The sequence below is a fragment of the Centropristis striata genome, chromosome 15 (genome assembly GCF_030273125.1).
Source record: "Centropristis striata isolate RG_2023a ecotype Rhode Island chromosome 15, C.striata_1.0, whole genome shotgun sequence".
Taxonomy (NCBI): Eukaryota; Metazoa; Chordata; class Actinopteri; order Perciformes; family Serranidae; genus Centropristis; species Centropristis striata.
Window position 1 is genome coordinate 24,370,677 of NC_081531.1, and position 27,059 is coordinate 24,397,735.

At 37.8% G+C, this 27,059-nt stretch overlaps 1 protein-coding gene across 4 annotated transcripts; it reads right to left on the reverse strand.

Annotated features, from left to right (window-relative positions):
- Positions 1-352: 352 nt before the first annotated feature.
- On the reverse strand, positions 353-22,654 carry LOC131986259 (RAC-beta serine/threonine-protein kinase-like). 4 transcript variants are annotated; one of them, XM_059351115.1, is made up of 14 exons: positions 22,563-22,654; positions 20,132-20,290; positions 19,814-19,939; positions 19,560-19,671; positions 18,107-18,257; positions 13,842-13,973; positions 12,586-12,651; positions 9,028-9,096; positions 8,768-8,890; positions 7,666-7,794; positions 6,874-7,088; positions 6,708-6,795; positions 3,653-3,755; positions 353-3,575 (listed from the first exon to the last, which is right to left on the reverse strand). In XM_059351115.1, the coding sequence occupies exons 2-14, from the start codon at positions 20,175-20,177 to the stop codon at positions 3,496-3,498; spliced, it is 1,440 nt and encodes a 479-aa protein (XP_059207098.1). In that variant the 5' UTR covers positions 20,178-20,290; positions 22,563-22,654; the 3' UTR covers positions 353-3,495. The 4 variants fall into 4 exon arrangements, with proteins under 4 accessions (XP_059207098.1, XP_059207099.1, XP_059207097.1 ...); XM_059351116.1 differs by having other exon boundaries at positions 20,132-20,293; positions 22,574-22,647; XM_059351114.1 differs by having other exon boundaries at positions 20,132-20,293; positions 22,563-22,642.
- Between the last annotated feature and the right edge of the window lie 4,405 nt (positions 22,655-27,059).

The following is a 27,059-nucleotide window of genomic DNA, read 5'->3' on the forward strand; positions in this document are numbered from 1 at the left end:
GTGCCAATAATTCTGGAGGGCAATTTTTAGTAATATCAGACAAAAATAACCAGCAGGCCAAATGTGTGTCATGCAACACTCAGGTTATCAGCTTTGCATTAATGAAGTCCGATTAGCTGCAATTAACATCTGCTTCACACTGTTTCAACAGTAAAAAAAAAAAAAAAAAGTGACATCACAATACACTTCCTTTCTAGATGTGCACTGTAAACAGTTGTTTACCTACCACTGCTTTGATATGCTTTGTATTCAGAAGTATTTGTTACCTGTATTACTATTGAAACCAATTGGAGAAACAGAGCTTTTAGTTCATTACAGTGGGGGAGGAAAACAAGACACAAACATGAGGATGTATTATGACAGTTACAAACATGTATTGGATGACTGTCTTTCAGAATTACATTCCAAGACAAATAGAAATGAATTGCCTGAATAAAATATGTAACTGAAATCATACACTTCTTTCAACTATTATGATTTTACTTAATTTGAGACTATGTGAAGGAGGTTTAGGGTACAGTAGGGATGCAGGAAAACAGCAACTCAAGGAGTAAAACCATCAGAAAACCAAGACAAAAACAAAATTAACTGAAATTAGTTGACAAAAGCACAGGCCACAAAAGGCTCTGTGAGCCACAGGAAGTAGAGCAGGTTGTCTGCACCAGCTCTTTACCTATTACCAGTGACTCAACAGTGTAGCACCAATACAATGTTTGGTGCATTTTATAGTATAATACCCAGTATTGTCAATGGATGCATCTCCCCCTTTTCCATTTAATGTTGTGTCGTGATCAATAATAGATGGTAAGGATTGAAAATAAGAAAAAGAGATCCTTGCAAGTCACCATTGCACTCAAACATAAAATCTCACAATGGACCAGGTTCATGATATACACAGCTCCCTATGATTTCTCAGCGCCAGCTAAAATATGTTCAAGAAAACCTAGTAGCACGCCCAAAATGCAGCAGTGATGTGGATCCACTGGAACCTCAAGAATATTTAAAAAGAGATGACAAATACACCAACTTGTGAACTGTTAGCCGCAACTTCAAACTTGTAAAGTCTCAAGCAGGTAAAGTTTAAAATGGTAGGTTATAAAAGACACATTAAACCGTACTTATTATTATGTAGCTTTCAATGATAAAGGACGACTCTCCCAATATGAACATGTACTTTAAAAGTGCTGAATTCAGTTCTCCAATGTTCAAGGTTGTCTAAAAACATGCAACAATGCATGAACATTGTTATAATTAAATAGTCTAAATTTGATGTTAATTAGAAACTATGTGAAGTCAGAAGAAGTCAACAGGACTTTCGGACCAGAAACTTGACTAAAGCTTTTGGTATCTCAGTTTTGATAATCAACATCTTTTGCACAAGAGACATATTTACATGAAGTGTCAAAATAATGAGCTCTGATTATGGGATTAGAACACTGACATAAATCGCGCACTCGTAATGAGACCTGCGCGCGTGCAGATCAAACATCCGCACTCACATATTGTATTTTCGAGCGATTTCAAATCACTCGCGAGCTATTTTGGATCCTGCATCTCTGCTCCCTAGATCAATATTGAAACCTGCGAGGAGAAAAACACGCTTTGCGCGTGCACAGTCCGCTCGCTATACTTTCACCTGCTTGCACAGTTTAGTTTAGGTTTTTTTTTTTTTTTTAGATATTTTTTGGGCCATTTTTGGGCTTTATTGATAGGACAGAGTGAAGGGGTAGACAGAGGGAAAGACATGCGGGAAAGGGCTCCGAGTTGGATTTGAACCCGGGCCGCCCGCTTACGAGGACAATGCCTCTATGGTACGCGCTGTACCAGGTGTGCCACTGGGAACGCCCCTAGTTTAAGCCCCCCCTAGCCTGGGGGGGCACGTCAATCACCATTGTACCTAATATAATTGGTTGAGCAACTTCGCCGATTAGACAGCAAGGCAAGGCAGCACCACGAGGACAAACGGGACAAATCTCACAGCCCTGAATGCCTGAATAACATGGATTGTGATTTGATGCTACATATTGCCTTGACTTGAATGTTTGCAAAGTGTCACACAGGTCAATGTAATTCAATATGCTTGTCTGAGCACTGTCCTTTGTTTCCTCCATCATTGACATTAATCTAATAAAACGCTGATCATTTTTTGTAGCCTAACTTGGATCCTGTTGCACACATAGACTGTACATTTTTTATTTCGGTCAATTTGTTTTGTTCATATTCTAGATGTAATTCTTTGTCCCTGAAAATTATAAACGTAATTCATTAAATTATAAAAAAAAACGTGCTTGAGCATTCATGCAGGAAAAATATAAGCTATTGCCTACATTAACTGATATGTTTTTGTAACTTATATAGCTCGCGAGTGATTTGAAAACGCTTTAAAAAACAATATGCGAGCGCGGGTGTTTGATCAGTGCACGTGCAGGTCTCATTACAAGTGATCGATTTTGGTCAGTGTTCTCATCCCATATCTGATGCCAATCCAGTGATCATTATGAGCATGGTCCATCAGAGAAAAATTAGGATTGCTTTACATCACTAAGGGTTTTGAAGCACCTTAAATCACATGGATGATGTGTATTTTTCTGATCAAGAAAGATAAAAAAAAAATGTGTTAGGATTAAAAGCCATTTTATAAAATAACATACAGCTTGTGCATTAAGGTATTCCCAATTCCCGGTAACTGAGGCGTCACACCGGTCTGATAACAAAGATCAAACTAATAAACAAGTGATTTGTTTTCATTGCATACAGTTTACAAAGGACAGTATGTCTTTGTCACTCAAGTGACACTTGGATCATCGTTTCAATTAATCTGTTGTTCCTGATGCAAATTAGGCAAGTGTTGCATTGAGACACACAAAACCTCATGCACTCACAGACTTACTCTGACAACACTGATGACATTCAGTCTGGATTTGCTGCCCCCCCCCCCCCTTTTCTCAAAAAAGAAAAAAAAACTCAAGCAGTAAGAGACACACAGACACACACACTTAACAGAAAAACCACCAACACACTGCCCCCCCTTCCCCTTCTTCTTCCCTCATATACAAACCATCTATCACCAATGGTAACAGCTAGTTCTGAAGAAGAGCACTTGAAAAATGATGAAGGAACTCTATGGCTTCCATAAAGACCATAAAAAGGAGAGTGTTAAAAATCATCTGTGATTTACAATCTGAAAAAAAAGCAGCAGTAGTTGTTTATAGGCCATCCAAAGGTGCTACAGTCATTGTGTTGTTGAGTTGTGCTGATGACTGTGAGGTACTGAAGTCCAGTTTGTTATGGTACAGCCAGTGTGACCAGGCTTTGTCTGTAGTGTGAATGAAGGGGGGTTCTTAAGAACAGTATGACTGCCAGCTGAGGCACTTTGATCCTGACAAACTAAAACCTCATTTAATATGGAGGTTCTGGTCATTTTATAGCTGTAAGGATGTAGCCAAGGTATTCATGCCTCATGTGTTTTTGTGTGTGTGTGTGGGAGAGATGCTATCACTCTCTTATGCTGGCAGAATAGGAGAACTGCGGGAAATGTGCTTGCTGGCCAGGATCCTCACAATCCAGACTGTTATCTGTAAGAACAGGACAGGAGAAGTCAGGCATCACATTCCAGTCCAGAGTGTTGCTGTCCAGTAAAAAAAATACTTACACTTGTCTGGAGGAGTGAGTGTGATGGTCTGCGCTGTGAACTCGTCATCAAAATACCGGGTGTCCGTCTCTGATGTCACTTGCGGTCTGAAGAGTGGGGTGAGCTGAGACACAAAGGGAAAAGGTTGTTAGGATGACATTCCATTGCAACACATTGTATTTAAAAAATCTACATGCAGACAATGGTCTATGACTCCCTTTCGACTGGCTTTAAAAGGGGGATTTCCAGTCATACGTTAACATATTTGCATACCTGTCAAGTATGGCCGTGAAAGCCCCGTATTTTACCCTTCTTTCCCGGCATCCTCCCGTATTAGTATTTTCCCGTAAATCTCCCGTATTTTAGCCGGGCCCGGGCGGAGTAAAAAAAACAAAAAACATTCCCAGTCTGAGCTCTGTCACTAGCCTCGTGATAACTGCCACCAGCAGTAGCTACTACAGGTACTGTAGGTGGCAGCTGTCACCGCAAGGTTAGTGTGTGACGTCAGATCAGTGACAACCATACACTGTATAAATAATGAACGTGATACGTGAAGCTCAGTCCTCGTGAGCGGGCGGCCCGGGTTTAAATCCGGCTTGGAGCAAGCAAAGAGTCTTCCCCTTTCACTCTGAATATCTCTCTATTGTGGCTGTGGATCAGTTGGTAGAGCGGGTCGTCTTCTGATCGGAGGGTTGGTGGTTCGATAACCATGGCAGCCTACATGTCGAAGTATCCTTGAGCAAGATACTGGACCCCAAATTGCTCCCGATGCTGCGTTCACACATCAGTGTGTGAATGAATTCCCAATGGTGGCAGGTGGCACCGTTTAGGGTAGCCTCTGCCACCAGTGTGAATGTGTGTGTGAACGGGTGAATGAGCGCAGTCTGTAGTGTAAAGTGCTTTGATTGGTCACAAAGCGACTAAAAAAGCCCTTTCCCTTTATAAGTGCAGGTCCATTACCATTTACCATTACTCTCTGTCAATAAAGCTATAAAATGCCCAAAAAATGACTTTTACATGAATAAATAATGGACGTAGTCACCGTGACGTCACCCATAGGGTTGTGACTAACTGATTAATCCAGATGTGTCTGATTATTGTTGCTGTGACAACTGAGGTCAGACACACCTGGATGAATCAGTTTATCCAGTGATGACAGACAGGAAACAAAGGAGCTGGCTGAAGTTCAGGAAGTAGTGCAGCTGTACATAAAGCCAATTGTAGTTTATAAGTGGTTGACAAGTGGTGATTTTAGCTTTCTTCTACACCTGTCTTAAAATGTAAGGGAGACTGGAGCTTGGTTGGGGTGGTGGGACTGTTCACGCCGGGCGCCGGAAAATTTCCCTTATTTTCAAATCCAAAACTTGATAGGTATATATTTGGTGTGTAAATTACTTATAGGTACAAAATGCTTTGGAATTGGTCCAGTAGATGGCCCCAGCCATCTGCTGTGACTCGCTAATGTTTGGGGAAATGTCCAAGTACTTCCGCTAAATATGTTTGGCTTACCACTGTTAGGCCCTAATAACTGTCAGACTATAAAAATAAAAATGTTTTAATCTGTTCTAAAGCAATATGTGTGGCACAGGGTGGGTAATCCAGTCTATAATAATGCATCATCATTTGTTAGTTGATTTTTATTTAAGGGTCCAAGACTGAGGGGCCTGGGGGCCACGCATGCAAAGTAGCTGTTCAGGAACCCTATTGAGATTGTTCAGATTATCATACACTTTTTTAATTTTTCCGTTGGTGAAAATGGTATATAGAAATGAGTAAAAGGACAATTGCAGAGGCGTTGGAGGTTAAAGGTCAGATTCTTTAAATTGGTAGATAGATTATAGAATAAGCTTTACAATGATATATGACTTCATGATACCGCAGCAGAAGACCACACCGGACTCTTTATTAGGTACACTTTTCTAGCTAATAAAGTGTAGAGCGTATGTGTTATATGCTCCATGTAAAAATAGCGAACAGAACATTATTATAATGGCAAGATGGGGGAAAAAGGAGGGATAGCATATAGAAAGCAACCATTTCTGCAATTCTATCAAACTTTACTTTATTTTACCTTACTTTACTTTACTAGTTCTGTCTGATTCATATGAAAACGTATTACAGATTGGAGTAAATCTACTGCCGGCAGATTCATTCAACTACTGCCAATGTGAGGCTGTGCTGCCGACTGTGGGACAGCTCTTATGTCAATCAAAGGTAGATGGGTAAAGTAAAACATATAGCTAAAAAAGAGAAATACTGATGAAAAACAGTGAAGCTGCCAACAGGACAAAATGTTCAAAAGTATGGGCTCATTTTACTACTGACTGTTGAATCTTTTCATGCCTGTATTTATTGTGCACTAAATTATGGAAAAGTGGCATCTGAATTGATATCTGCATTGATAAAATCCTTACAATACCCATCCGTATACCCATCCAAAATCATACAAGGGAAGATTCCCTTGTTATTAAACATAAATGGGTCAGTGACAAATAAAGATTGGCAAGATGTCAAATGGTGTAACCACAAAAGAATAATAAATATGAAATACTTCATCCACCTACAGTGTATTTAAGTGGACTTATACATATAATTACTTCATTTAAAAAAACATGTTTCTGAATATTTCTACATTTACACATTTCATCAATATTGACCAGAAAATATTCTTAAAACAACAAGTTTTGACAAATTATGTAAAATGTGTTATATACCACAATGTCGCAATGTAAACAAGAATTGTATTTTTTTTCTCATTTAAGTTCACAGTTATTTTCCTGTATATAATCAGATTTTTATGAGAAAAAATTACTGGTTACACCAACTAACACTGCGTTAGATCTCGTCATTGACCCAAATACATTTGGTTCACAGCCCAGAGAGAATCTTTCAAGATGTAAGCACTTTTTTACTAAATGCTACTGAGAGCTAAAATTGAAGTTGGCAATTATTAGACTGAGAAAAGTGTGAATTGACAGACAAGAAGGCTAAATAAGTGGTCAGCCAGGACATTCCCAGTTACAGTGACTAAAATATAAAGCTCAGTTCCACTTCCTTTAGCCTCAGAATGTCTTACCTTCTTCTGGACCACATCCTGCCAGTTGATGGTGATGAAAAATTTGTGAGTCATGACTTCTTTGGCATCACTGGGACCTCCACCCAATCTGTAAACCCAAATCAGGTGGTTAAGAATGAGGCAAAGATTTCCACAACAGCCACAAAGGATCAGTAGAGTCAAACACCTCTGTTTGGGATCCTTCTTGAGCAGGCCAGCCAGCAGGGACTTGGCCTCAGGGGAAAGATTCCTGGGGAAGCGGATCTCCTCCATGAGGATGAGCTCAAACAAACGCTCATGATCCTGGTTGTAGAAAGGCAGACGGCCGCACATCATCTCATACATGACGACACCGAGACCCCACCAGTCCACTGCCCGGCCATAGTCATTATCTTCTAGGACCTGAGGAAAAACACATTTGCCTGATTACATTTCTCAACATAGGCAGTAAAAAGTGAATTTAAATTGCAAACCTGAACCTTTATAGTTGGTAAACATTTAACTGCACACTTCTGACCTAAAGCCACATTTCTCTTTTCAGGTTTGTATGATCACTTCCTGTGAGTAAAAGGGTGTATTTATTTTAAATTATGTTTTAATGAGAAATGATGAAGTCTAAACATGTTTTGTTTTGTCACCATTAAAAACAAAACACCTCAGAGTTTTATCAGCTCCAGGCATCGATACAATAGTCTAAGATCAATTCTCAGACTCAGACGTGTGGAATTCATGCTGACTCAAACCTGCGTACACAAGCTGAGAGCAGACTGAGATCTTATCGTACCCTCCGCTAACGTTCACATTGAGAAATGCCAAGCCTCGTGTAGAAATGATCGTACGCCCACTTTACGCTCACTTTCTGACGTACGCTCGTTTGATAAATGAGGGCCATGAAGTGCATAGGGGAAAATGGGACTGCTTGTGTAAGAGTCCTAAACAGTGTTAAAAATGTGCTACCGGGTCAGTTTCAGTACCTTACCTCAGGTGCCAGATATTCAGGAGTACCACAAAAGGTTTTCATGGTAGCATCAGGGGTAATGCCCTCCTTACAAAGGCCAAAATCAGTGATTTTGATGTGTCCATCTTTATCCAGCATCAGATTCTCCAGCTGACAGAGAGATAAATGACATACTCATTAGTGATCATGAATCAGTGATTCTTGAGAACTGTCCGTCACATACATCAGTGTTTTTAGCTTAAAATATGTACAATATTTTTTTTAAAACCTAACCACAATCATAAACAGGACAAGGGTAGCACAACAAAGTGTGTTTTGATGTAGTCTCACATTTTGTTTTTATTCTAAATGATATGATATGTGACCAGTGCCTACGAAAACCCATGTCCAGAAGCAGGTCTCAACACACTTCAATGCTTAAAAAAAGTCCAAAAAGTTATATAAAATTGAACTTTATCAATACCATGTGTAAATAAAGTAGTATTTACTTCATCAACATTAAACATTTATATATTAAATAACTCAAATGATTCCTTTCCTTCCTCCTTGGTATTCCTGATGGCATTTTAGCTCTGGGAAGTTAAATAATAAATAAATATGACCATAGCATGACAGCTCCAAAATAACTAAAAGTCAACATTTGAGTTAATTTTTCTGCAATATAGCATTGATTTATATAGATGGCTGGCCCATGACAAACAGATGATAAACTCGATGGCTCCTGTGAGAATCCTGTGTGATAGAAGGAGAAATGTGCTAGTTTGTCAACACCATCAAATATCAAATTTTGGGGTTGATGCTTTCTCTGACGTTGTAGATTAATGCCATTTTAGAGTCCATTTTAAGCCTTTGATGTTGTTTATACCAATAATATCACTTCCTACACATCTTTATTGCTATTGCAGTTTCATGTGTCAAATTCTAGTTTTCATTATTTCGTTAGTTTTCGTTAACTATAATAACCTTGGTGTGTATGAATGTGTGTGTAAATGGCTGAATGATAATCTAATCAACTAGAAAAGCGATATCGAAGTGCAGTCCATTTATTCAGCCATTATCATCCATTATCCATATAAATCCTGTATAGATATTGTAGTGATGATGAGCAATGTGGAGTATTCACCTTCAGATCACGGTAAACAACGTCACGTGAATGGAGGTACTCGAGTGCTGACACAATCTCTGCCCCGTAGAAGCGTGCCCGATCTTCTGTGAACACTCTTTCCCGTGACAGGTGGAAAAAGAGCTGCAAAGGTGAAAGCAGATGGAGTCAAACATTTACCTCTTGAAGAAGATATGTTTGAGTCTGCACTGCAAGCTGTTCCCATCAAGTGACATCAATCTATCTCCATGTGACTGTGATGTGTGTTTGTGAGGTCTCACCTCGCCCCCATTGGCATATTCCATTACAAAACAGAGTCTATCGTGGGTTTGGAAGGCATACTTCAGTGTCTGCAAGAAGAAAATTATTTACATTACATACAATTACAGGTGGTGAATTTCTGCACACATTACACTATCCCAGCCGCCACCTGCACACTGAGGAGTCAATTGCAGCTGTAAAAAAACACATTGTGTAAGTTAAAGGGGAACATCAGCATTTTTCTCAAACTGGACCCTATTTTCCCATGTTTTGTGTCAAGTTGAGTCATTGAAAATTTTAAATCTCGTGATATTTATTATTTGAGCTGAATACTGGCTCTTTAGCTCTAAGAATATGAAAGACAAATTTAGCCACAATCGGCAATTGCAGGTTCTGACCTACTACAGTCCCTTCAAATACAATTGGAACAACATTTTTGCTGTACGCTGAACACTTTTGGGTTTGACATAGAAATACAAATATGAGACAAAAGAATAGTAGTTTCTCATTTTGCACTGAAATGAATGGACAGAATTTTTTTGCAGCCAAACTTAGCGCCCCCTGCTGGAATTTTCAGTAGAATGCACCTTAAGGCACTTCCTGGTTTGCCTCCATGCTCAGACCCAGAGGTTGCCGCCTGGTTGCAGCCTGCATCAAATTTAAAAACCTGTTTCTTGCCTACAAAACAGCAACTGGCACAGCTCCTTCCTACCTGAACTCCATTATTCAGGTCAACAAACCCTCCCACTCACTACGCTGTTCTAGTGAAAGACGTCTGGCTCTGCTGATGCAGGGTCCTACGTCTCAAACCAGACTCTTCTACTCTGTAATGCCCCGATGGTGGAACGCAGACTTAAAACTTTCCTCTTCGACAAAGCCGCATGGCATTCTTGCATTCTCAAAGCATAGTTAGGGCTGGGCTTCTGATGTTTTTGCTAACTTGTCATTTTTAGCTAAGAATGCCATGCTAAACCATGCGGAACCAACCACACTGAACGCATATTATCGACAGCCTTGGCTCTTGGGGAGGGCCGCTTGGTTCTGATGTTTTAGCCAAGAATGCCATGCGGGACCAACGACACTCAGCATGCATGTACGGCGTGAGTGAGGCTCGTCACACTGCCGTGGATCTGGTTCGGCCCCAGATGGGAATGCTCCTCTCCTGGTCCACTCTACACTCACCATCACTACTGGCCAATTGTGGCGCTTCATCACCGCTGCTGTCTCCTCCCAGAACCCCTGCTCCTCTCTGTCTCCCTCTAAAACCTCTCTCTTTCCTCCCTCCCTCTCCCCCCTCATCCTCTATCTACTCTATTCTACTCTGTTCATCCTGTACAACGACATCTATTGACGTCTGTCCGTCCTGGGAGATGGATCCCTCCTCTGTCTCTCCCTGAGGTTTCTTCTTCTTTTTCCCCGGTTAAAGGGTTTTTTGAGGAGTTTTTCCCTGGCCAATGTGAGGGTCTAAGGACAGAGGATGTCGTACCATGTACAGTCTGTGAAGCCCTTTGAGGCAAATCTGTGATTTGTGATTTTGGGCTATATAAATAAAATTGACTTGATTTGACACAGTTCCAAACTCCATCCATCCGCTGAGTCCCTCTCAATCTTTAGGAAGAAATTTAAGACTTTACTGAACACATAATCTACTCAGATGGGAAAAAGCACTATTTGCACAGTCCTAATGCACTATCGTCCTAATAGACTCAAACTTAACCCATGGCACTTACTTGTCGTCGCTTTGCTTGAGTTGTATTAACTTGCTAATATACATCGCTTTGGATAAAAGTGTGTGCTAAATTACATTTTAGAATAAGAGTCAGTCAGGGCCACTATAGAGCCAATTGGCCAAATTGGGACATTGAAAAAAATAGTTACTTTTTCTAACAGTTTGCGATTTTGGCCAGTTGTGGCATGTGTCAATTTTTTTGAGCATTCATGCATCCGAAGCCCGTCAGAAATGTGATTTTGCACGTGAAATAAAATGACGAATTTGTATTTTTGCAATTAATATAATTACCATAGAAGCCCCGTACATTAGGGTGATTCTCATGAACATGGTACAGCTCATAGCAAAAATCCAAGAGCATTGAATACATATTTTCTTTTACCCTTTATAACTTATACAATCTAAAGTCACTGTTTAACATGAATTTATAATCTAAATATGTTCAAGGGTAGCTGGTATCACCAAAATGTATTTTATTAAAATACAAACATATTTTAATGCAAACAATTCTATCATTACCGTAACATTTAACCATTTTTTCTCATCAATTTTCATTCAGATTTTGTTCTTTATACATTGTTAAAAACGATTATGTTTGATTATATTCTGTTAAATTATACATTTTTAAACAAATGTATATTTATTTTTATAAAGTTTATTAAATATTTATTGTATACAAGTGTGGGGAAACCGTGACATTTTTATCTGGACGCATTACAGTAATGAATTTGTGAATCAAAAATATGTTTAAAAATATAGAAAATATTATTTTAACACAAAACAATGAATTGTGCCTCATTGTGGCTATATTGTTCATTCATATGAAAGTGAAATATATTTAGTTTAATAAAGTATGTCCTTATAATCTTCACAGACAGAACTTAGACTGACTTCATGAGAATCACCCATTCAGGGTCCAGGTGATGCGGCTGTGACCATGCATTTCTGCATCCGTTGCAAACACAACTTTAACATTATTTACTTTGTGGAGTGTGTGGCTCTGTAAATTATGTATTGAAAATGTTATACTCTCTTTCTATATACTCTCAAATGTCTGAAACCAAAATGACCTACACAGTATCTGCAAAGAATAAGAAAACGACAGATAATTCATCATCTCGTTTGGTCCAGACTTTAGGACTTTTCAGTTTGATCTGAACCTAAATTCCAGGTGTGAAAGGTGCCGCCGACCACGCTCCGCATCAAAGGACCAAAGTTTGGTCTGACCAAAAGAGGTGGTCTCGGTCCGGACCAAACGAACCAAGGTCCGAACCTTTTGCAGTGTGAAAACAACTTTTTTTTATAGTTCGGACCTTCTTATCAATGACAGGAAGTTTTTTTTTCTTCTTCTGCTCTCGAATTACGGTACAGGAAAAGACTTTGCCATAACTGGCAGGATTGCGAGCCGTTTTCTCCTCCTCATACAGTTTTCGCTCATCTTGCGAATACCAAGCACTCTCACGTATTGCTCATTAAGCTGGTGCTGCTGGTAGCAAAAGACCAGCAAAAGTATTAGCACAGGTAAAAGGTGGCTGGCTGGATTAATTTAGTGTAAACACGTTAAGGAAGCAACACTGACGTCAGATGCCGGCCGGCCTAACAACGCAGCGTAACCAAAACAAAATGAGCCGCGCAAGTACACAGGGAGATGACGTGTCCAGTAGAATTGTCTTGTAAAGTCCGTTATTCCTTTTGCAGTGTGAAACCAAAACCAACCGGACCAATGTATACAATGTAACAGAACACGGACCTTGGTTCGGACTTTCAGGTGTGAAAACACCCTAAGACAAACGTGCACTCCTGCAGAGTTATTATAAAGAGGGTCATTTGTGAGACCAATCGTTCTTACCGTGAGGAAGGGGTGTCGTGTGTTTTGTAACACTCTGCTTTCTGTAACTGTATGGGCCACCTCATCCTGCCAACAAAAATATTAGTTAGAAACGCTGAAAACACAAAATACAAATGTAAGCTTGACTGAAAGAGGCAGGAGGGGCAAGCAAATAAAAATATTTTCACATATATTTAATAGAGAACCATACAAAGACAGTATATTTTATGTTCAAACTGATAAAGTTTTGCTTTGCAGCACATTGTCCAATCTGTAAAGATGTTCTGATGCCATTTTTTTCCTCCCGATACCGATTCTGATACTTGTGCGGTGGGTATAGGCCGATACCGAGTACCGATCCAACTCCAGAATGTTATAAAAAAAATATCATACTACACCTGCATAACTGTGATATGATTATCATTGTGGAAAGGCCTTGCTCAGGTTAAACCCTTTGTAAAACATGAATAAATAGAGGAGATTGAAGCCATTTATTTTTACAGTTATTTTTTTAATAAAACAGTATACAAAAAGGTAGTGTAACAGCAACTTAAATAAATAAATCTGGGGGTCCAGGGGCATGCTCCCCCGGAGAACATTTTTGCCCTAAAAGCCTAAATTTGGTACCTCTCCCACATTCTAATGCCACTATTCCAACTTAATCATTGCATATTTTAGAGAATTATTGTAATGGAGAATAAGGGTTCTTCTATGTTTTATTTAAGGCATCTTATTTTGACAGTCTTCTTGTGAATTCTGTGGTGGACTCTGCTAACGCATCCACATGCTCTTATTTTGAAAGCTACATGTATTTGTTTTTATTTTGAAGGGGGGTCTAACACTCGAAGTCAGAACTTGAAAGTTGAAACACTGGTATCGGAATCGGAACAACTCTACCAATCTGCCCCGAATGTCTCATACGTGATGAATCCAGACCTGAAGACATTAACATGTTTATATTGACATATTGTCATAGTGCTCCCCGTTGGCAACAGGAAGTAACGTGTTGATGCAGATTTTAACTTAGCCCCCGCAGTACGTTTAATTTAGACAAATTACATTTGGTATGCAAATGTAACACGTGGAAATGCACCAAAAAGCATCTTGGACCCTTCAACCAACAGGAATTCAGCCATCTTGAATTAAATGAGCAGTTTTGGGGTGTTTTCAATGTTTTTATCCATTTATTTGTTTTGCCTGTACTGATCATTCTGTACCGGAAAAGCAATAAAAGTAGTATTAAAAGATGTGTCCACACAACACATACACTTACTTACCTTGGCTATGATGACCTCTTTGCGCAGTATTTTCATTGCATAATGTACTCCGGTGGACTTCTCTTTAACCAGAATCACTTTTCCAAATGTCCCCTTCCCAAGTAGCTTCAGGTACTCAAAGTCACTCATTGTCTGTACACAAGATAGAGGGAGGAGAATGACTTGGATGAAGATTTTAACACATTTTGTAACAGTTTGTACAAGTAAAATAAAAACATAAATCTTAGAAGAAATCTTGAGACAGATATGAGGGTTTCATACAAGTCTTATGTTTCATATACCTTCAGGGCCTTGAAGAATACGATGCTTTCTGCTATAGACGGTTTATTGTTCTTTTGTAAACAATATTAACTCTATGGAGTTTTGGGCTATTTTGTCCATTTTTACTCCTTTTCATCCTGTCTGTATACACCACTTAAAAAATGTTTAAATGCCATGTTGGTATTTTTTTTTTCAGCACAACCTCACCTATATGACCTGATAATAATTGATTTTTTATTCTGACTTCAACATTTTGAACCAAAAAGAAACAAAGAAGAAACTCTGGTTTTTCTTGTAGTGTGACTGTATTTTATTTGTGTCTTGTGTGTTTAGCGTAACAATTTTGGTCATTTTGTGTATTTTTGTAGTCATTTTGTGTCTTTTAAGTGATTTTGTGTATTTTTTGTGTCTTTTTTAGTTATTTTGTGTCTTCTTCTGTGTTTTGGTTCGGTCATTTTGAGTCTTTTTGTGTCTTTTGCTGGTCATTTTGTGTGTTTTTTTGGTCGTTTTTGTCTTTTTCTGGTCATTTTGTGTCTTTTTTAGTCCTTTAGTCCAACATAAAATGTGATTTTGAATCTTTTGGTTGCAAATATAACATATTAGAGGGTTACATCAAGTTCTATAATTTTATACTAAATATATTTGAGCTCGTCTCCAGTTTTACTTGGTATATCGTCATCAAACTGAAACTGGCCTCATGGAGTTTACAGCCAGAACTTTAGAGGTAAATTTACAGTAGGGCTCCACACTGCTTTGTTTTCTAGTCTGGATGTCATCAAGAAGTCACGCTTTGGAGCTTTTGGTGACTCCAAAAGGTTAATATGTCTAGCCTTAACCATCTCTGGATGCCCTGCCTGTTGTCGTAGGCAGTTGTCAGTCCTTATCAGCAGCTTCTTTCACCACCGTATCAGGTGCTTGAAGATGCCACACACCTGCTACCACTCTCCTGGGGCAGCTCCCTTCCCACATTATCACTGACGGATTTTTGAACACAGTAATGTATAATTCCCCTTATCCCAGTGGTGTTTCCTCCAACAGGTGTCATCAGGGACTCCCAGTAATTCAGGTCTTTCTGCAAATGAAGGCTCTGCATGCAGCAGCCCCAGCAGTACCAGCAGTTGGCCAGTGGCCATGAACTTTAGCCTGCATGACGGTCAACCATTGAAACGGCAAGTAGCCACCTTCTCCAGACCTTTGACGTGACTGGTGGCTCCTTTTGGATGATTGGATGAGGATTGGTAGATTGTAATGTCAATCATTACTCTACAAAGTGGGTCACATTGGCACAAAGTGACCCATTTTGTAGAGTAATGATTGACATTACATGGTTTCGTTCACCGCTATGTAGAGACTTATAAAATCCATAAGTCATAACTCATATACAACAACTTCCTTACTTACTACTAATAAGCAATAATTCTGAGGTTATTGAGGGAAACTCTTAGTTAATGTCTTACTGGTTATATAATAAGACCATGCAGAATAAGGCATTAATAACTACTTAATAACGACTAATAAGAGTCAATATGTTACTTATTTGCATGCTAATAAGCAACTAATTAATGTTGAATATGTGTTCCCTAATACAAAGTGTAACCGAAAAAACGTATTTCAGTTCTGACTGTGTTTTCAAAATTGTGCCCCAAAACTCAGAATTCCTTAGTTAAATCTAATTCTGAGTCAGAATTTGAAAAACAAGTGGCACTACTCAAATACATTTTTCACATGTGGCCCTAATCCTCTTCTGTAAGAATTTGTGTCATCCTTCAATGTGTGGATAATGAAAATATAAGATCTTAATTCCAGTGTCTATAAAAAAAAAAAAACCTCTTACGCATCAGTAGCTTTTTGTCAGGTATGCCATATAGTCAACTGTTGGGGCAAAAATAATCTGCAGCGCCATGACAACAAGCTATTGATTGATTGATACAGTCAGTAGCACAACACCATTTTTGAGTTTCTCACAAAGCGAGGTTTAGGGTAGGGATGCACAATATTATCGGCACGTTATCGGTATCAGCCGATATTGGCTTAAAAATGAACTATCGGACATCAGCCAACACGCCAATATCCGCCAATATTAGGGTTGTCAAAGGTATCGATACTCAAAAAAGTATCGATACTAAAACATTGTATCCGGATACGATACTCATTTTCAAGTATCAAGTATCGATACCTAGCCAAGGAATGAACACTTAAGTTAAGTTGTTGGTTTTTTTTTATCAAGCTTTCCTAATAGCTTCCCCACAGCATACAACCTCAAAATATTGTTGTAATTGTTATTGTTTATTGTATTTATTTATTTTTTGCACTACCTCAGACCTGAAGCTTGTTATCATAGTTGCAGTTTCTTTTTGCACAACTGTTTTTTATTATAAATATTTAACCTGTGGTTCTGTTCATTTTTACATGTTGCATTTTTCTTGTTAATAAAAATATTTCTGTTAAATTTTGGGGTCTTTGTTTTTATCCTTGTGGTATCGAAAAATGGTTGAGTATCGGATATATTTTCCTGAGTATCGGTATCGAGTTGAAAATTTTAGTATCGTGACAACCCTAGCCAATATAATAAACCGATATAATAAACCGATATAATAATGTGGTGCTGCTTACTTGATTAAATACACAACCTCGGCGCCTATGTCTGTCATATGTTCAGAATATTTTATTGTTTGCACATCACCTCTCTGTTGCACCTTAAGCACATGTTTACTTATTATGTCAATTGTGAAATTGGCCTGATTGTGGGTATTGTTATTGATTATCTCAGGGAGAGCATGATCCAAGTTTTAAGTAGGCGTTTTGTATTTTATTTGAAAGCAGTTGTCAAAAATAAGTATCCAGTTTTAAGCAAGTATTTTTCTTATTTTGCACAAGGAATGAATATTACATAAGAAATGTGATAAGAGTATGCACCATAATACTGTATGCTAATCCCACTACAGAAGAAAGATGATGATCTCTGCAATTCGTTGTGTGGGAAAAAATATGGGTCATCGGCTAAATGAGTCGTAAAAAAATCGGCATATCAGATATCGGCAAAAAATCCAATATCGTGCATCCCTTGTTTAGGGGCTAACAATGTTTTCCACTAAACCATCTAGGGCAGGGATGGGCAACTTAAATGCTGGAGGGGGCCACAATTTTTCATGTATACAACCACAGGGTCACATATAGGACCGTGCACTTATGTTTACAGTGCAGTAACTTAACATATTTCATGCTCAAATGCATGTTTAACAGTATAAATAGGAATACAAAAGGTTTGAAACAAATAAAAAATAACCACTTACTGTGATTCCTTTTTATTCAGTGCAAGAACAGCAGACCAACATTAATGCAAGAAGTAATTTTTGTGCATTTTTACACTGCACTTTTAAGATTTCATCCTCAAATGCATGTAGTTGTACTGAGGGCCACTTCAAGTGAGGGTGCATTCCGTATGTGGCCCCCGGGCCTCCAGTTGCCCATCCCTGATCTAGGGGGTCCGGGGGCATACCCCCCAAAGAGAATTTTGTACATTTAGAAGTAAAATGCATCAATCTTGTGTACTTTGAGAGCTAAATGTGAGCAAACACCTCACATAACATTTTTCACAGTCGGGAGATACCGTATTATAGAATCTTTGTTATCCTACTGTGACATTTTTAATTGCTGAGATTTTTTTCCCATAAAAGCCCAAATTTGGTGCCACACATGCCACTATTCCATCATATACACTGATCTTAATCATTGCACATTTTAAGAATTATTTTAATCAATAATAAGGGTTCTATTATGTTTTATTTAATGCTCTTATTTTGAAAGCTGCGTGTGTTTAATGACAGGAAGTTATTCAAAACAGTCACGGTTTTGTTTTTTGTCATTAAAACAACTTTAATTGTTAGCTAATGTTAGTTTGAATCGAGGTAATTAATGGGAAACCCTGGTATTCATACATATACTCATTTTGAATCAAATCAAACCTGAGCTCACTATCTTCTATATCCACAACATTCTCTCACCACTTTGGAGCGGTTCTTGGAAAGCGACACTTCCATCTCCTCCAGGCTGCTTTCGCTGGGTGAGCCAAACATATCCATTGGTTCCTCCTCCTCCTGTTCCCGCATCTTTAGACTATTTGCAACTGACTGGATTGCCCGCATCCACTCCTCTCTAAGAGACAAAAAAAAAATCTGCAACATTACAGGCATTATATCCAACAAATACACATTTTGAAGAATCTTCTTTTCACATACAGCATCTCAATAAATTAGAATATCATTGAAAAGTTTATTTATGTCTGTAATTCGATTAAAAAAGTGGAAATAACACATTATATAGATCCATTACACACAGAATGAAACATTTCATGTCTTCAGTTATTTAATTTCTTGTAATTATAATGATTATGGCTATGATTAGACCTACAAATTCAGTGTCTCAACAAATGTGAATATTGCAAAAGACCAATTTTAAAAAGTATGTTTAATATGGAAATGTTGACCTCTGAAAAGTATGTCCATATCCGTGTTTCGACTAAGGGAAAAAGTGTCCACTTGGAAAGTCTCAGGCCACACCCTCTCGAAAGTCTGCTCACTCTGCATGTCTCCACTACAAGTTAGCCCCCAGAGGGATTTAGAGACTCTGGAGGTGACGTATGGTTTTTGCCATCGCTAACTGTGCACAACGTCAGCAGCTGAAAGCAGCATGGCTAATTATGCACAGAGTCTCCGCTGATCATAAACATAGTGATTGTGAATTAACCGGCATCACTAACTGTGCACAGAGTGTCCGGTGCTTGTTGTAAACAAACAGAGATCGCTAAGTGAACACCTCCTGCAGCAGCAGCACATACACACTGTACTGCTACAGAGCTAACTGTAGCTAACTGCCGCTAACAGCAGCTCTTCTTAACAAGCCGGCCTCCGGCTCGTTAGCGGCTCGTTAAGAAGAGTAAGAAGGAGTCGCTGGATTTATCTCCAGTCCCTTTCTCGCTTTACTCACTAAGGGGGTCTGAAAGGTCGCTAAGTTGAGAACACTGCTTCGCCGGCTTTTACAAATGGCGTGTGTTGTTGTCGAGTACTACGTCACATCCTGCTTAGTGATCTATCCAATCAGTAACCAGGCTGTTTTCAGGGGAGAAAAAAGACCCTGCTCTTCAACAGGGACTAAAAAAGTCCAGACAAAAGTCCCCTCCGAATTAGTGCCGTTTCGGAAAGTGAGACCCACCTCATTCCGGGTATTGCCCAGTAGTGGAAACAGCCCTCATCTATATGACTCAATACTTGGTTGTAGCTGTTTGATTCGAATTACTGGAAATTGACTTTTCCATCATATTCTAATGTATTGAGATACACCTGTAGGTGCCTTTAAATGCCATTTGGAGAATCACTTAAAACATTTCTACCATAGTTTGACATCAGTCCAGTATACAAACGGCAGCTTGCTTGATATAATATTTTTCCCTGTTCTTACCGTTCCTCATTGCTGTCCACGTGAAAGGTGCGTTCAATGACTGTGGTCCACTGTAGGCAACGAATGACAAATGTGTTGGGCTTGGGTCTTTCAGTCTTCATTAACTGGCACTCTGTGAAAACCACAATGATAATGATGAAAGAAGCTGCTTAGGATGATAACACAGGGATAGAAACTCAAAACAGCCAGCTAGCATTAAAGTAGAAAGTATTCAATTATGAAGAAAAGAGCAGAGTTTTGTCTTGAGGACTGACCTGCCACTGAGAAGTTGTTGAGTGGTGAAGTCTGGTCGTTTATATCAGGTTTCTCCTTGTAGCCGATGAAGGACCCGTCACTCTTCAGGATAAAATACCTGGGCCTCCATGTTTTGATATATTCACCTAGGTCAGAAGAAGACATGAGGTTTTGAGTATGTCAATCAATAAGAACATCACTGACATTTTAAGAAGACATTTAAGTCGTATTACTTGTATATTTGTGAAAAAGGATTAACACATTATGTTTTATTTACATATTGGACAGTGTCTCAACTTTTTTGGAATCCTCATTTAGGATATTAGTGGTGTCCTTACCTCTTTTGTGAAGCCAGCCCTCTCTGACTATGTTAACTTCATTCATGGTGACAGATGTGTTTCAGCGGGGGTCAGGAACAGCAGGGTGGGCTGAGGACCAGGCAATTTCTCTTTTGGCCGTGTCAAATCTCAGTTAAAATCATCAAATCTGAATGGCACCTGCTGAATGAAACAAGCAGAACAAAGACCATATTCAAATACTTTCAAAAAAGAAACTGTATGACAGAATGTTAGAGTGGTTTAGAATCAGCAGTAGTTACAGTAGGGAAATTCAATTCACTAAATGTCCTATTCAACACTAAGCATGGGTTTGCCTGGGCCTCAAGTTCGGGTCCAGTGTCCAGTCAGTGTTTCCCAGAGGATTTTATGAGACATTGATGACAATTTTGTACATTTAGAAGTAAAATGCACACAAAAATCTAAATCTATTTTTCTCATTTAAAATAAAATTTAATTTCAGATGCAATTTTAAGAGAACATGTACATTGTTTTGCACTGTTTATCCTACCTCAAAGAAAAAAATGGGAGTCTCTTTCATTTGAAAAAGATAACAGAAAATATATTTTGGAGTTTATAAATATATATATCACAATCATATAGTTGTCATACAATATAATAATGGTATAATCAGCATAATTTGTCTACAAGCTCATTCCATTTAAAAAAAAATTGAAAATCGTATAGAATTGTGAGATGATGATTAAATCCCTAATTATTTAATAGTGATTACTAGTTTTAATGATTAGAAATGTAGGTTAGGGTTAGCTATTAGTTATGTCATTCTGTTTGTTATCTGTAAAAGACAAGGTGCTAACGTCTCCCAGGAAAAGAAAGGTGAATGATGTGTAGCCAGGTTCAGAAAGCCTACTAATGTTAATCATGACAATAAAAGTTTGAGATAACCCCTACTTAAAATGTCATAAATACAATCACATAATACTTTTTTAGAGACACTGAAAAAAGCAACTGTAACACTTACCTCTCATAACTATGTATATGTAAAGTAAATTTACAATAAGTATGTAACACCTTAAAAAATATATTTATCTTAATTGTTATCTAATGATGACACCCAGTGTTATCTAAAGTTGAGTTACTTCTTGCCCCTCTGCTGTATTAACATAACATAGTATGCTATTGTGTCCATTTTTAATCCTTTTCATCCTGCCTCTATACACCACTTAAAAATGTTTAAATGCCATGTTGGTATATTTTTTTCAGCACAACCTCACCTATATGACCTGATAATAATTGATTTTTTATTCTGACTTACTGGATCAACATTTTGAACCAAAAAGAAAAAGAAAGACCAACAGAAATGTTTTTTGGGTTATTTTTGTGTCTTTTTGTTGTTGTTGTAATTTTAAGTATTTTTTTGGTCATTTTGTGTCCTTGAATCCAACATAAAATGTGATTTTGAATCTTTTTTACTTTCAAAAACACTATCATGCTCAATAAAGTATTTTTTGGTCATTTTGTGTCATTTTTTAGTCGTTTTGTGTCTTTTTTTGGTCATTTTGTCTCCTCATTTGTTTCTTTTTTGGTCATTTTGTGTCTTTTTTTGGTCGTTTTGTGTCTTTTTTTAGTCGTTTTTTGTCTTTTTGTGTCTTTTCTTAGTCATTTTGTGCCTTTTTTTAGTCATTTTGTGTCCTTTAGTCCAACATAAAATGTGATTTTGAATCTTTTTTATACTTTCAAAACACTATCATGCTCAATAAAGAATTTGAAATGTTGCAACTGTGAACAAACGTTGTAAATATAACATAACACTCATGGAGTCTCATGGAATCTGGCCCCTGATTTCGCTTTTACAAACCAAGTCAGTGGTAAGCTAATAAATCGCTAATCTCCTTGTTGTTGTTGTTGTTGTTGTGCCTGTTAGCGGTGCTGCCATTGAACATTAATAACTCCATTAGTTAGTTAGCTGTTAGCACTATAACGCTGACAGCTGCTAGCTGTGCGCTATGCTAACAGTGATACGTTAACAGATGAGTTGGTCATCAGGAAACATTAAACTATAATGTAGCTGTGCTGTGGAGCTGAAACAGCAACACAACATGTAATAACTCTTCACATCCTGACATTAGTGTCATCTAGAGAAGTTAGGAGCAACTTTACCAATTCACGTTTAAACATTTCTATCAGGTATTAAGTTAAAAAGAGACAGCTATGATCACCATAGGCTAACTGTAGCATAATGTTACTGACGGATACTTTAGCTACAGTCCTGTGGAATAGTTTATTATGAGTAAAAACTATGTAATAGCGATCATAATATGCCTTCTGTTAGTTATTGATGTAGCCGTGCTAACAGCGAGGTAACCTTACTCATATCATTAGTTTACTTTGTTATCAGTTACAGGCTCTTCACTTGATGCCATAATCCACAATATATTTTGCATTAACGATATTAGAACAAAATGTAACGCACATTTTACTGACTTTATCCCACGTTGCTCATTTTCCAAAGCAGTTGTGACAGGATAGATCCAGCAGGCCTCCAGCAGAACACCTCAACTCTTCTTCTGCTGCTGGCTCACACAGACAGGCTCAGGGCTCACAGCGCCACCTGCAGGCTGAAACACATATCACAGTAGGATAGATAGATAGATAGATAGATAGATAGATAGATAGATAGATAGATAGATAGATAGATAGATAGATAGATAGATGGATGGATGGATGGATGGATGGATGGATGGATGGATGGATGGATGGATGGATAGATAGATAGATAGATAGATAGATAGATAGATAGATAGATAGATAGATAGATTGATTGTGACTAGACAGTATATAATATTAGCACAGTATATATAGTATATAACATAATAATCATATTATAATCATAATAATAATAATAACAAGGCCTGTATAATAACAGTAGCATATCACAGTATATAGTTATAAAAGTAATGGCAAAAACAGTATATGCATATAATAATAGTAGTAGTAATAATAATAAAAACATAGCAATGTATATATATATATATATATATATATATATATATATATATATATATACTATAACAAATACGGTGTGAGCAGGGTGTGAGCCTCAACAGTGTGGTGTCTATCTCACTAATTAATATTCTGATAGATTGGACCATGAGAATCTTTTATCTTTATTGGTGTGAATGCTGGAAGCAGAATCAGAATGACTAAACACTTCAACAAGCTACACCACCAAAATACTCACACCCAAAAGCAGTTATGAGAAACTTTATTTTCTTTGGAGTTTGGTGGCACCTGGGGACAAAAGCTACAGTTTCCATGAGCGCCACAATGCCATAAGCAAATATTTCATTTAGATGCAGCAGGTTTGACAGCCTGCCCCACTCAGTACTGGTACTGGTTCTGTTCTGTGGTGCTTCTCTTCCTCCAGAGGGCCCAGCAGGACGGTGAGCCTCCAGCAGCCTGGTGTCGATGTGGGTGGAGCGGCGGGGCAAAGCTCTGCTGCTGGGAGGGAACAAGTCGCTGCTGCCGGGCAATAAGCCATCTACCTACTGACGGAGGTCTGACTCCTGCACCAGATCTGATATCTTCTACACCAGATATTTCTATTTTAAAATGTGTTGCAGTAATGACATTTGTTGCTCACAGTCTGTTTGTCATTTTGTGTCTTTTTTTGATCATTTTGTGTCTTTTTTGTGTCCTTTAGTCCAACATAAAATGTGATTTTGAATCTTTCAAAAACACTATCATGCTCAATAACGTATTTTTTGGTCATTTTGTGTCTTTTTTTGGTCGTTTTGTGTCTTTTTTTAGTCATTTTTTGTCTTTTTGTGTCTTTTCTTAGTCATTTTGTGCCTTTTTTAGTCATTTTGTGTTTTTGTGTCCTTTAGTCCAACATAAAATGTGATAGTAAAGGTCTGAGGTCTGACTCCTGCACCAGATCTGAAAAACCTCTATGATTTAACCCTTTGATGCACAAGATAGAAACACCTTCTAACGCACAAACATGAGTCCAAAATGACCCACATTCATTTCCCATGTTATTTCATGCTGGCTGTGTATTTGAATATCTTTTTTTTTTTTATTACAACAGATCATTATTTCAATTTTTCCTGTCATACTTTATGAAGAAAAATATTTTTTGTATTATTACATCAAGTTTACACACATGGGTCAAAAATTATCTTGAGCATTAGAAGCGTAGTGATACAAAAATGTTTTTTATTCAAAAAGTAAGATAATAAAATAAAAAATGAGGATGTATGATGATCAAAAACAAGTTAATTGAGGAAACCTGTAATACTGAATGATGAAATTAATTTTTTGCAAAGATATAGAATATAAATATAGACTATAGAAACAAATTATGAAGTCATGCGCTGACGTTTTTTTGCGACATTTTTTGCAGTAAATATGGTGCAAAACACATTTAAACACACGTATCAAATAATTTGAAGGGATGGACAAAATCTGCACATCTGCAAATCAGCATGTGAATGTGTACAACTAGAGTTGCACGCACACACACACACACACACACACACACACACACACACACACACACACACACACACACATATATATATATTTATATATTTATTTATTTATATATATATATATCAAATCAAATCTAAATTAAATTTATCCCAGAGGGTAAATTAAGTTAGTCTTGAAGAATCTCTATTTGTATATACATATTCTATGACTCAGAATATCAAGTCAAGTTCAAATTAGAATGATTTTTTATTTTATTTAATTTTTTCTTGGCTGCCACAGGTATTAACTTAATAAATTTGCCAGTTTTTAGAATTTAATTTATATTTTTTCCATATTTTAGAATAAATAAATAAAATGTGTTTATTTATAAATCAAAGAAATATGTGTGTGTGTGTGCGTGCGTGCGTGCGTGCGTGCGTGCGTGCGTGCGTGTGTATAGACGTTAAGAAAATATGTTTCTGTCAAAGTGTTAAATAGTTGTGACAAGGAATTTAGAATTGTCGTTCACTTGCTGAATTGAAAGGAATGTTTAAAAACAGGGTCATCAACAATTATAAAACTCAAGTATGATTATTTATTATTTTATCTTTTGGGCTATAAAAGTTTTTGGAACTTTTTGTTCTGTTTTTTTTGTGTTTGTTCATGTATTAAAATATGATTTGTAAAAAGTATGTCATAAGCAAAAGCTACAGCCTAAAAAAATGTCGGTGAATATATTTTGTTGCTTGTCTGTTGCTTGCCAGGAGAAATTCGCGTATCTCTTCTTTCCTTGATGTGTTTATCTGTCTTACAAAACAGTTTTATACACACGGAAACCTCACTAATTGATCTGAAAATTCACAATACTGATAATAAGGATTCAACTTCTAATATAAAACGAAAATGTTTTATTATTCTCCTCCTTTTGCTATCAGGCAATGTTCAGCCTAACCCAGGCCCCTCTCTGGAAAATATTACTACTCCTGATGAATTCAGAGCGAGATCAGGCCTGGGCATCTTACACCTGAATGTCCGGAGCCTGCTCCCTAAAATAGATACAATTAAGATTTGGGTACAGACAACTGATACTGATATTCTGGTGCTATCTGAGACTTGGTTAAATAAATCAGTCTCAGATAAGGACATCTGTATTAACGGCTATGATGTTTTTCGTTGTGATCGTCCCAAGAAAGGTGGAGGTGTAGCCATATATATAAAAAACAAGTTTCACGCTACTCTCCTCTCGTCTATATCCATTAGTAAACAGTTTGAATTTTTGGCATTAAAACTTGATTTCCAACAGGGACGGTCCATCACAATCATGGGCTGTTATAGGCCTCCCTCAGCGTGCAGTGAAGCCCTAATTTCCTTAAATAACTATGTCTCAGGGTTAAATTCTGGTGAGCTTGTGTTAGTGGGGGATTTAAATCTTGATTGGTTGTCTTCAGCCTCAGATGGTTTGAAATCCATCTGTGACTCATTAAATCTGTACCAATTAATAGATAGCCCAACACGGCCTAATATCAAATACCCATTAAGATCATCGCTTCTTGATCTCATAATAACAAATTGCCCCCCACAAGTATACTAATGTTGGTGTGTTCGGAAACGATCTGAGTGACCACTGTGCCATTGCAGTAGTCAGGAATGCTAAACTCCCTAAAACCAAACCACGTATTCTAGTTAGAAGAGATTTCAAGCTTTTTCATGAGCAGGCTTTTCTGCATGATTTGTCTAAGTTTGAATGGGAACGGATCTCTCTCTTTGATGATGTTGAGCTGGCCTGGAATTTCTTTCACTCCGAATTTCTGAATCAAATTAATAAACATGCTCCCTTACGTAGGTTTAGAATAAAGGGACGAAACAATCGTTGGTTCTCCTCCGAAATTGGAGACCTTCTCAAAGATAGAGATCTTGCCTGGGTCAGAGCACGCAAAACAAAAATCGAGGCTGATCGGATCACTTTTCGCCAGCTCCGCAATAAATGTACTGCACTAATTAAGAAGGCTAAATCAGAATTTTACTTATCCGAAACAACCAAAAATCTAAATGACCCAAGAAAATTCTGGAACACTGTAAAATCTGTTTCTGGTGCAATGCCCTCCACTGAATTGCCTAACTTTCTGGTTAAAGATGCAGTAAACCTCACCGACAAATGTGAAATGTTAAATTATTTTAATGAACATTTTATCACTGCCGGGCACTTGTTTGATCTTTCCAACAGTAATTTTAAAAGCACCGTTTTATCTGATGAACCTTCTATAGCGAGTCGTCTCCCTGTTGATTGCTCTTTCCATTTTGAACCTGTGTCTACTTCTGAGGTCCGTAGTGCACTAAAAAACTTGGATTCCAAAAAAACAGCTGGTCCAGATAGCTTGGATCCATTTTTTCTTAAACTGGCTGCCGATTTAATTGCTGAGCCTCTTGCCAGTATTTTTAATCTAAGCCTCAGCACAAACAAACTTCCGAAAGTTTGGAAGTCTGCATTTGTCCCCCA

Excerpts from the sequence above, each read along its gene's own strand:
- LOC131986259 (XM_059351115.1), bottom strand. The coding sequence starts at position 20,177 with ATGAATGAAGTTAACATAGTCAGAGAGGGCTGGCTTCACAAAAGAG. Across the intron at positions 19,672-19,813 it reads CAACAACTTCTCAGTGGCAG|AGTGCCAGTTAATGAAGACT; the intron begins GTCAGTCCTCAA and ends TGGTTTTCACAG. Across the intron at positions 3,576-3,652 it reads ACTCACTCCTCCAGACAAGT|ATAACAGTCTGGATTGTGAG; the intron begins GTAAGTATTTTT and ends CTGTTCTTACAG.